Genomic DNA, 12,413 nt, shown 5'->3' with positions numbered 1-12,413 from the left:
CTCTGTTTGATTTTTGAACTGGTAACATGGATGTTTGAACAGGTGCACTTGCAACGTGCGGGGAAACCTGATACTTTAGGGTGTTGCAAATATGAGGAAACAGAATTACCATGTACAAAGGAATCCCTTGTCTTTACAGGTTTAAAGAAAGAATGATACAATATCACTGTGTGCCTGTGCAGGCAAAGTAATAATGCCAAGACAAAATTATGTGGGGATAAAATAAATCCACAAAAGAAACTTAACAATGGCAAGACAAAATATTTCTTCCCAGGTCAGTTTGTGGCCCTGATTCTGCAAGCAATTCCTTGCAGGAGGTCTGGCCTGTAGCAGTCATACAAAATCATAAGCCCTGATCCTTCTAAGAGATCCCTGAATGCAGGCTCTGACTAGCTTAGAGTCTCACTGACATCATGTCAACATTTCACAACTCCGATTTATTTTTTTACCCCAATCCAGAATGAGTAATAGTTCCCTTAGAACTTCTGGCTTTCTCCTGCCTGCATCGCCACATTAATTCTCTCCAGCTAGCCATTCTTCACATGTCCAGAGTTGGTGTTGGGATTCATGCCGAAAACAAAACCAAAGCTCATCCCATTGCTAAAGAGTTGGCTTCTATTTGATACCTTATGGACAAAACACCAATACTAGCAAGCATTTCCCCTATTTTCAGTTAGGCAGATTGATACAAATATCCCTCTGTATTTATATAATGCCTTATCTACACTAGAAAAGTTTTCCCAATACAGCTATACCAACAAATCTTCCCAGTGTAGATGCAGTTATGTCAGCAAAAGAGTGCTTTTGCCAGAATAGCTTATCCTGGTTTGGCAAATGAAAAGCTCTACTCCTTTTTGGCCCTAACAATTCTAAGAATTTTTTGCAAAAAGAAAAGGAGTACTTGTGGCACCTTAGAGACTAACCAATTTATTTGAGCATGAACTTTCGTGAGCTACAGCTCAATTTATTGGATGTATTTTCCACTTTATGCATCCGATGAAGTGAGCTGTAGCTCACGAAAGCTCATGCTCAAATAAATTGGTTAGTCTCTAAGGTGCCACAAGTCCTCCTTTTCTTTTTGCGGATACAGACTAACATGGCTGCTACTCTGAAAAGAATTTTTTGGAGGCCAGTCTGAGACTGGAATGAACTCCCACAAGAACTAAGCGCCATCGCAAACCTCATCTTCTTCCACTCCAGGTGCAAAGTGCTTTCCTTTTGGCCTTGCCTCCCCTAACACAAACTCATAGCGATGTGTATGTTAAAAGCAAACAACCTTACCAAAACAAGATATCTCACTGCATATACTTCTTCACCTGGGGACAGGATGAAAGAACAACCATCACACTACAGATGTCAGTCACATTGCTTAATACACTACTGGAAATGATCAGATACTATGGTGATGAGCACGATATAAGAACTTATATAGAATTGAATATAAATCAGCTGCAATAAGCCCTGTTAATATTCATCCATCAAATACTACCTATCTTTATCTGGCTGCCCTTTGGGTTAAGTGGGAAATCAGATATTCTTTAAGAATACTGCATGTAGAGACATTTAGATCATTTGTTATGTTGCTACAGATGGATTCTTTTTTTTCCAACAAAGAAGCTATTATACTAATGTTTATTACGTTTGATTTCTCTAACATTATGAATATCCAAACATCAATAGCAGTTTGGAGGTAACTCATTCATTCTTCAATGGCATGAAAATTGCTTGAGTTACGTTATTTGGAAGAACACATATCTGGGGACATTATGAAATCAGATTCTAATGCTTCCTTAAAAAAGAAAAGGAGGACTTGTGACACCTTAGAGGCTAACCAATTTATTTGAGCATAAGCTTTCATGAGCTACAGCTCACTTCATCGAATGCATGCTTCCTTATCTTTCTCAATAAACATTTACTGTCCAGATGCTTATGCCAAGAATGGCTTTGTTGGCTTTGTTTTTAAATTTAACTCCACTCAATTTTTCCAGTTCTAATTCAAAACAATATCACCAATAGAAGTTGTGATGGGTATTGATCCTCTCTTTCTTGCACGCTTGAAACGCCCACTGAATTAATGACACTGGGTTCAGTGAGATTTTTGGGTGCACTAGGGATATATGATCCGACACAATAAGTTGCTACATTACAGAACTCAGTTTTAAAAGGTGGGTGCCTAAATAGGACATCCAAATCCCACTTCAGGGCATGAAATGGACACGAATAAATAATCACAGTAATCATTAATACCTTGTGCTTCTATAGTTCCTCACACACAAGATATCTCAAATCACTTTATAAATATTAAGCATCACAACATCCCAAGGATATAAGCATTATTATCACCATTTAACAGATTGAGAAATGGGGGTGCAGATTGGTCACCAGCACACATCATCTGTTGCAGGGTTGGGAACAGATTGACACACCCACAGGCTGGGCTGAATGATCAAATGCTGGATTTAGATACCCTATTAAGGTATCTGCATCTGAAAACTTGTTTCCCCTCCACCCCCCCCCCCAGTCAGATTGGTATGGAAATGCCTCTTTGAAAGGTTCATGTTAAATACTGGAACTATAAGGGGGTGGAATTCAGGGAGGGACAGGTCTGGGGAAACTAATACATGCGAGAAAGCACAAAGCAAGAAGCCAAGAAAAGATTAAAATAAGACAATAAGAGTTGATGACAGTTACAGTTTCCAAATTTTGGACATTGATGCTATATTTGTGTTTCAGTAAATTAGTAGTACCAGCTCTTTACTCTTCAGTAGCACCTTTCAGCTGAGAATCTCAACACGATTTACCAACAGCTCATTTAGCTGCACACCACTCATCTGGTAGGGAAGAAATATGAAGGGATCACATCATCCACCACTGAAATGCAGCTATGTGTATTCTCTAGCGGCACAGCTAATGGTGGGACTGAGTCAGAGAGGTGCTGAGTGCCTGCAATTGACATTGACTTCAGGACAACACTGCAAAACCAGTTTAGGACATGTAGTGTAAAATGTTGCGGGGGGAGGTGGGGGTGGTGTCGGAATGTAATTACTTGCACTGGAATATGTCCAGGAGACCAGAGTTAACACCATTATTCTTACAAGAAGTCCCACTATATCTTTACCACACGTGGTCCTAATCTCGGTTTTATATCTTGCCCGAAAGATGGTACCTCCAGCAGTGCAGCACCCCTTAGTGCCATGAAAGAGGACTGGGTCAATAACCAGAAGAAAGAGAGCCTCTCACTAAATAACCAACATCATTTTTACTACCTCGGTAGTTTAGAAAAGGCCATGCAACTATCGTAGTGGTTCTATGACGCTTGCTGTGTCTTTGTCAGCTCAGTTGCATGAGTGAGTGATACATGCAGAGATAGAGATTTCCAAGGCTATGGCTAGATGGCAGAAATCCTCATTCAAGTATTGCTCTAAACTTATGCTGCTTGTTTTGTGAGAGTTGAACAGCTCCCAGCACAAGGTGAGGTGATGGTAGGTATTTTCCACAGTATGCATCCGATGAAGTGAGCTGTAGCGCATGAAAGCTCATGCTCAAATAAATTGGTTAGTCTCTAAGGTGCCACAAGTACTCCTTTTCTTTTTGCGAATACAGACTAACACGGCTGCTACTCTGAAACTAGGCAATGGAAGTAATTCTCCCATGCTAGTTACAGATATCTTCTCACAACCAGGGACTTTTGTCTTGGATGAATCTATGTTTCTATATTTAGAAATATCAACAGATGATGATCTGCTGTAAGAGAACAGTGCACTAATAAAAATTAGCAAAGACACAGCACATTCAAAATTGCAAAGTTCAAAACACTAATTCTGTGGGCTGGGATTCTGCTGCTTTTGTGAGGGAGGTTTAGTCCGTCTGGACTAATCCTATATTCATATATAGCAGCTTATCAGGGATTTTAGAAAAATCTTATGGCTTTACATTAGCATTGGCACATGGTAAAGCTATATTTCCTTGCCATAGTGAGTTTAACTACACATTTGATTTGAATTAATGTAAAAATCTAGCAAGTGAAATGCTAACGCTTTTTTGTTGGTGTTTCTATGGAAACCCTGGAATAAAGGCTTCTCAGCAGGCAATAATATGTAGCTTTAAAAAAAGGTAATACAGCCTAATAAACAGGAGTTGGTACAGAGTGACGTGCTACCCCAGTTCAGAACAAATTCCTATCCCCCATACATCACCTTTCAAAACACACAGCCACAAAATGCTAGATAGCCATTATGAATGTCAACCCATTTAAGGAAGTTTTCAAAAAGGGCTTTTAGAGCCCGTGAGTGCCACGTATTTACAATAGTTTGTTCTTTTATCCTCCTGCTCTCCCCTTTTAAATGCTTTTAAAACACCGAGGGGTGTGTTTGTTTTTTGAGTCAATTGACAACTTCTGTGCAGTTCATTAAGGGTGAAATTCACTTTAGCTCAGAGGACCCCTCTCAGGCCAAGTGTACTACTTAAGCATATACATTATTTATACCAGAGCGGTGCTCAGGGTTTCCAGCCAGGCTCAGGACCCCATTGTGCACTGTACAAACACACTGTAAGAGAGAATCTTTCTCCCCCGTGGGGTGCCTTCGGTCTAAATAGACAAAACGCATGGGAATGAGAAACAGAGTCACTTCCTCAAGGTCATGCAGCGAGTCGGTGGCAGAGCTAGAAACAGAACACTGGTCTCCCCATCATCTATCCCCCATCTACTTCTCTATCCCCTGGACCACCTTGCCACGCCAAACTGCACTGCCTCCCAATCAGGGTTAAATGATGCAGTTTTTACTCAGACCTTTGTTCACAAAGGGCACTTACTGCCATTGCTAAGTATCAAGATGAGGGCTTAAAACACTGCTGAAGCTGTAATGTAACAAACATACCCCAAGAGTAGCCACAGCTGGGACTTTGCAAGACACATACCCATTATCAACAGGGTAGCAATTTGAAAGCAAGATAAGTGTAGTACATGCAAAGAGCAACATGGCTGTTACTGTATTGTTATAGATCTCTGGGCCATTGTGGTCTGTTTCTTTCCCACGGGAATAGGGAGAATGGCATCAGAACAAACTCCCCCACTCCACTAACTTGTTAAAGGGCATAACTCCAGGAAAATAAGAGCTCATCCTAAAAGGTTTATTCAGTCTTTGGCTCTCCAGCTGGTAGATTCAGTTGAGAAACCAATGAGCACCAGATGAAATGGGGGATTATGGGTGAAGCAGGCAGCTGCCCACTGAGAACTGGATGGAAGTCACAACTTGGAATGTACAGAGAATATTTAAAAGGAAGTTATCAAGGTATTTTACATCATCTTCAAAAATTCCATAAGTGCTTCTATTTTGTTTAATCCTCAGTAGCAATAAGGAAGGCCCATTTCACAACCTGTTACCAATTGAACTGTTTAAGTGAGAGGTGTGTTTCACACATTCAGCTCAGCCAATGGGACATTGCACAAAGAAAGCTCACCTTGATTTTACAGCAGAAAATTGATATTTAACTCAAGATGGCCACAACATAAAACAATAATCCTTTGTCGGTCCAACCAAAAAGTGTGGTCAGAGTTAGGCCCCTGACCAAGCCAGGTTTCTTGGGTTAAGACAGGATGAAATCCTTCCTCCCCCTGCCCCGGCTTCATCCAGAACTGGTCTCTGAAAGAAGCAGCGGCAACCAGCCTTGTTATCTTGCCTGTTGGGCCCTGATTGGTTTCTGCCTACTCCCACCCCTTTTAGCTGCTGGAGGACCAATTCTTGTTGGTTCCATCAGCAGCCAATCCTGTGTAACCTCTCTAGGCAGCTCCTGGAGGTCTGAGTTTGCTGCTTTTTTTTCCAGAAGGACATCTTCTTTGGACAGACGGAACCCAGAGGGCAGGGCCTCTATCAGCAGGCAGCAAATGCCTGGCACACCTCATCAGAGTGTGATTTTAAATCTGTGAACCCTTAGTGTGGGCTGGTCAGACTCATATAAAGACATTCATATTAGTGTAGCTTATTCCCTTCCCATATGGGAATAGCTATATTGGTATTAGCACCATCATACCAGTATAACTGCATCCATACTAGGGGATTTATACTGCTTTAATTATACTGGTATAATTGTCCATGCTAGATAGTTGTACTGCTTTAACTATACTGGTAGAGATAAAGCAGTAGAGATCAATATAGTACTGGACCATTTACTAGTATAGTTAAAGCAGTACAACTTTCTAGCACAGACAAGCACTAAGAAATTTTTCATTGGCCCTGGGGGAATGGAAACATTGATACTCATTTAATCTTTCATTTACTGTAAGCAGAACTGTGCATAGTTTTTAGGAAACTAATATCAGTGTCAAGTGATTATTTACTGTTCATAGTTCCACATGTCAGGGCAGAGTCCATAAACTGTGCTGCAATTGATTACTTCCTTCAGGGCTGAACACTGTGCTTTTATAAACTGTTAACATAAAAAACTCAGGGACATATTCTGCTCTTGAGTTATCTCATTCAATCCTTTATGTCACTGGAGGCCTGCAAGAGTGAGGACACTATCTGACCTACTTCTGTCTGACATTTAGGGGTGAAATCCTGCCATGACTGAAGGCAATAGACGTTTTGCCATTGACTTCATGGAGCCAGGATTTCACCCTAGGGGTTGAAGTGCCAATCAGACAAAATCTACACAAATGGTAGGAAAATGTATTGCTGACAGATTTCTGCCCTCCAGGAATATTTCCTGCCATAACCTTACAAGTCTTTATCTCTGCATGTATAATTACTCACTCTGTATCAATGAGCTGATAGAGATACTGTGAGTGTGTCATAGTACCATTAAAATATTTGCACAACCTTTTCTAAACAGCTACATATCTGCTATTATGCCTACAGCATATGGCACCTCAACAACAGCAAAGAAATGTTCTGTGATCACACTCTCTGTCCTATGTAGTTCTTTCTCTATTTTTAAGTCGTCCCCCCCACCAAATCTATTCCCAGCAAAGCTTAATATACCTTGTATTAAGGGTGGTTATAATTTGCAGTTAATTGATTTTGGAATAACTTAATTTTTCTTGTACTAAAAATCAAAACAAAAGAAACATTAAAAAAGCATGATTTCAGTGGGGACTACTTGCAGAGCACAGTGCTGCTAGGTCTAATGACTGTATTACAAGACTTGCATGGTTTTGTGTTTTATTTAAAACTCCAACTCTTGGAGACAAGTGATTATATGAGAATCTGTGTTTTCATTTTAAAACCAGGTATAGTCCTAGCTCTCAAGGTTGCAAAGGAAAGCCTGAAAATGTGACCCAAGTGCACCCTAAGAGTTCAGAAAGCAGAAGACAAACAAAAAGGATCCACCATACATTATTTTTAAAAAAGTCTCATGAGTTTTACACCAATCTCATGATTATTGGCAGCCTGACTTGTGAGTTTTAAATTTTTGGGGTTGGAAATATTGATAGTGAGTTACTGTTCAACTTGAATAAGGATGGCAGAATCTGGTTTGTAATATTGTTATATATATTTTTTTCTCCCACGTTTTGTTCAGAGGATCATTTCTATTAAAACAAGATGGCAGTCAAATTCACCCCAATTTAATGCAGAAGGCATGTAAGCTGCCCCTCCCTATGACATCAGGTCTCCTGCATCCAGATGTAGATTCACACAGAAGCTGGTTGATTTACAACAGGGTAGAATTTGGCCTAATGGTTTAAAAATTTTTCTGTGAGGTGTCAGCCCATGTTTGATGAGTGACAAAAAAAGACATAAAGCTACCCCCCAAGGGACAGATAATTGCTAGTTGTCTGACCTTTAACTGGTTAAAATGAGGCTCTGTAAATCCTAAGACTCCTGGACTGGACTACAGCTGGTTACAAGCATCACTGCTAGAGGACTAGAGTTGTATGAATAATTTACACTGAATAATTTAGTTGTCAAATTTACCCCGTTTCAGCTTCAAGTGTGTTTACTGACTACGTAGGAGATCAAAGTCTCAATACAAGGCAACTTTGTAGCAACAGATGATAAACTAAAGTACTGCATTTTACCCTGAGATATTGCTAGATCACTGGATCCTAACCTTTCCAGACTACTGTACGTCTTTCAGGAGTCTGATTTGTCTTGCGCACCCCCACATTTCATCTCACTTAAAAGCTACTTGCTTACAAAACCAGACATAAAAATACAAAAGTGTCACAGCACACTATGACTGAAACATTGTTTATTTTCTCATTTTCACCATATAATTATAAAATGGAATAGAAATATTGTACTTACATTTCAGTGTGGGGCATATAGAGGACTATAAAGAAGTCATTGTGTGAAATTTTAGTTAATATTGACTTCCCTAGTGCTTTTTATGTAGCCTGTTGTTAAACTAGGTGCCTAGAGGAGTTGAGCTATCCCCTGGAAGACCTCTGTGTACCTCCAGGGGTACACAGACTCCTGGCTGAGAACCACTGCCTAGATTCTCAGAAGTGTCATGTGGTAAATATATATTTATCGCTATTATCACTTTAACTGCTGAACTGTAAACACAGCTATACATATGTTTTTAAGGTAATAAAAATGTAATTCAAGTTACTTTTGGTTGCACAAAACATGAAGGGCATGGCTACACTAGAGAGCTCCTCTCTAATGCAGTCACTCTAAGTCTACTGGAGAGAGCTCTCCTGTCAAGTTAACTACTCCAGCCACCACGAGCGTCAGAAGCTATGTTGGCAGGAGAAGGTCTTTGACCGATATAGTGCTATCCACATGTATGATATATACCCTGATCTAAGTGTTTACATGAGCAAAAGCAAGGTCGAAGATGTGTGCCTTGAGCTTGGACTGGAAGGTAGTGAGGTGTGTGGTCTCCTCTTCACCGCCAGCTTAACCTTTGAAATGTTCTATATTTGTTTACTCTCACTTCTGCTCTGCAGGATCTTGGTTATGTAGCACCTAACTAGAGCTAGGTGAATTTCTTTTGGCTGAAACTTATTTTTCCATAGGTTTTGGACTATCACACCACTCTGGAATGCTGTAGGAATTATTTTTAACCGGGCTAAAATATTTGCTTTGTTGTACATTTAACACCCTCCATTGATCTCTTTCCAGTGCAATTTTGGTGCAACTCAAAAAGAGAAAGAGAGAAGGATTTTATGTTGCAAAAGGAAGGAAGAAAAGGGGAATAGTATGGGTATTGTATGTGAATGGTGGCTAGATGCCACCATTTTATTGCTGCTTTGGAAAAACACAAACAATGGTGACCATTATGACCCATCAGAAAGGAACTTCAGGTTTCCATTCAAGAGTACAGCAAGCTCTTTTATGAGCACAGTGATACTTGTTCCTTAATACCTGTAAGTTGGGATCCACAATCAATGTGTACCCTTAGCATAAAAACTCAAGCAATCTGCATACAGAAACAGAGGAATCTGTGGTTCGGGCATTAGTCTAGGACTTGGGAGACCTAGGGTCAATTTCCTGCTCCACCACAGACTTCCTGTGTAGCCTTGGGCAAGTTAGTCTCTCTATGCCTCAGTTTGCCATCTGTAAAATGGAGATAATGGCACTTCCTTAGCTCATAGAGGTGTTGTGAGGATAAGTACATTGAAGATTGTGAGGTGCTCAGATACCAGGGTAATGGGGGGGTTATGTAAATACCATAGATAGGAAGGTTTTCATTGACAAAGAAGGCTCTTAACGTGTAGTTTTCTTGCATTTGTTTGGAGATCATGCTGTTATTACTGTAGATACTAGAAATTTTGACTGTACAAATGCCACAGCTGCAGACCAACCTCCACAATTTAATACAGCAAAGGAAACGTGCTGGTGAGAAAGACCAGGGAAATGTGCATATATAAATGCATGTATGTAAATAGAACTTGATTGCACTTGCTATAAAGGATCATGCAATACATTTCTCAATAGTGAGGGCATTGATTATGACTCATTCTTTCTGCATTGATGATAGTTTTATTCTGGTTTAAGTTTGCATAATGAATGAAGGTATCATACCCAGCCCAGAACTATCCAAATCCCCATATACCATTCAGTGGAAGACGGTAACACAGAAAGGGGCACTCAGAATCAATTTACGGCAGTGGTTAAAGATCATATTGTATCTGATTCAAAACAGGCTTGGCTCGGCCAGCTCTGAGGAGCCTACAAATGACATTATAAATGCTACAGTCTGATAGCAGCCACAGCAGGCTCAAATCAGACACACCTCATATATATGCTTGTAAAATCCCTAGGCATTTCTTTTTTCACTTGAGAGATATACAGCCTATCAAGGTCAGTTGCAGTCTGGCTGATAAAAGCCCTATGCAGATACCCCACTATAGTACAGCTGAGTCCTGCAGGGGTAGGTTTAATTGAACAATGCTGTGTTCCTGTAAAAATAAAGACACGGAACCTAAATCTCATTTATACAAAAGCCCCTTTCCAGTGCCACAGTGGGGTAGGGGGTCACTGCTGCTTGGGCTCTAAGAGTATGTCTACACAACAAAGAAAAACCCGTGGCTGTCCCGTGCCAGCCAACTCGGGCTCACAGGGCTTGGGCTGTGGGGCTGTTTCATTGCTGTGTGGCTTTCTGGGTTCAGGCTGGAGTCCAGGCTCTAGGACCCTGTGGGGTGGGAGGGTCCTAGAGCTCAGGTTCAAGTCCAAGCCCAGACATCTACACAGTAATGAAACAGCCCTGCAACCCGAGCCTGAGTCGGCTGGCATGGGCCAGCCACGGGTTTTCCTTTGCTGTGTAGACATACCCTTGGTGCCAATAAAAATTAGGCCCCCTCTCTCTTATGGCATGACTGGTGGGACTGCAAGTCATCTAGGACTGGATGAACACAGAACAGAGCCAAACACAAAATAACTCACCCGGTGACACCACCACATCAAATCCGTCACTGTTTCAACTTACCTTGCTGGGGTATTATCCATTTGCAAACTGAAAGTAAACATGGCAGATAAGGCAAGCTTATCCATAGATACTTGAACGCAGAAGCAATTGGTGGGCCCCTAAACCACAGTAGTTCTTTTCCCTGGCAGATCAGAAGAATTTTCATAAGCAGAGACAAGTCCTTTGGCCCAGCGGGTACCAGGGCAGTTCTGTTGCATCACCACCAATCGGATTGGAGGCTGGGAATCCGTAGGAATCTCAGGAGCATATTCCTTATTGGGATCTATTCCCCTACAGTCATATAGCACGCAAGAAATCAGGAACACCAAAAGCAGAATAACATAACTAGCTACCAGGATGATCAAGTTCAAGGTTACAGGGTCAATTTCCAAGTAAAAATCCATTTCATCCTGTACTGCTGCCTGAGAAGTCAGAGAATGAAGTTTCATACACACTAGTGAGCAATGGCTAGCTGATCAGAATAAATGTATTGGCTTTGCAGTAAAAATACATTAAGCCTCAGCACTCCTGCAGCAATGGATTTCCCTGAACTGGATGATTAAAGCTGCTCAGTTTAATAACTTAAGCTCCTTCTTTTAATACCAGGTTGCCTACATTGGCAGAAGCTAAATTTGATTCCTTTACCAACAGCAGACTATCCATCTTCCTATTAGAACCCATCTTTCTTTTTTTTTGGCAGGCATGCACCAAACAATGCATTTGTTTTATTTACTCAGCTCCAGAGAGGGCTTCATGCACCAAGGTGAGTTATTATGACTATCGGAAGGTTTTACTGAAGGTCACAGATAACAAAACATCAGCTGTAAATAAGTGAGGAGCTGAATGAGGGGGAAAAGATGAAACAAGGCACGACTTGGACAGAGGATTATTCCAGCTGGGATTTATAGTATTTCACACATGACTCTATAGACTAAAAAGACATTTTTTCACTGGGAAATTTTCTTAAAATTTAATGAGCTTGATTCTCATTTACGCTATGGGCCCTTTGTACAGCCCTGGTAGTATAAAGCAGCCTTAATGTGTAAATTATTATTTATTTGTATTGGTAGTGCCTAGGAGCCCCAGACATGGACCGTGACCTCATCGTGCAGGGTGCTGTACAAACACAAAACACAAAGATAGTCCCTCCCCCAAAGAGTTTACAATCTAAATATAAACAATAGGAGGGTACAGACAAATGGGGAAGCACAAGGATACAACGCAACAGTATTGGTCAACATGAGAGGCAATGGTCTCATCACACCAGTTGCCTTACCCTTGTCTAGTTTTTTGTAGGCATCTCGGCAAAGGAGAGATCTAAGAAGGGAGTAGGAAGTTATGGCTCTTGGCATTGCCAGAGCTATGGAAAAGGGCTTTAATGTAAATGAGAATCAGGCCCCTGGTGTTTAAGTTGTGAAGAGGAAATATATAATCAGGCCATACCCCTGAAACATACCTCATTTCAAAGGATGCCACTCATTTGAGGCCCCGCCTCACCTGTGTTCCACATAAATCCAGGGTCCTCTCTTGCTTTAACAGTCACAAAATTATTTACACCA

General features: G+C 40.9%; 1 protein-coding gene across 1 annotated transcript; it reads right to left on the bottom strand.

The window, feature by feature from the left end:
* Nucleotides 1–10,973: 10,973 nt before the first annotated feature.
* On the bottom strand, nt 10,974–11,258 carry SMIM36 (small integral membrane protein 36). Its single transcript, XM_073310871.1, has one exon. The coding sequence runs from the start codon at nt 11,256–11,258 to the stop codon at nt 10,974–10,976; it is 285 nt and encodes a 94-aa protein (XP_073166972.1).
* Nucleotides 11,259–12,413: the final 1,155 nt, after the last annotated feature.

The sequence above is a fragment of the Lepidochelys kempii genome, chromosome 14 (assembly GCF_965140285.1).
Source record: "Lepidochelys kempii isolate rLepKem1 chromosome 14, rLepKem1.hap1, whole genome shotgun sequence".
In the NCBI taxonomy this organism is placed as follows: Eukaryota; Metazoa; Chordata; order Testudines; family Cheloniidae; genus Lepidochelys; species Lepidochelys kempii.
Note: the sequence above shows the minus strand (reverse complement) of the source record. Positions and strands in the feature narration are given on the sequence as shown.

What these genes read in the sequence shown, in the direction of transcription:
- SMIM36 (XM_073310871.1), bottom strand. Translation starts at nt 11,258, where the DNA reads ATGGATTTTTACTTGGAAATTGACCCTGTAACCTTGAACTTGATCATC.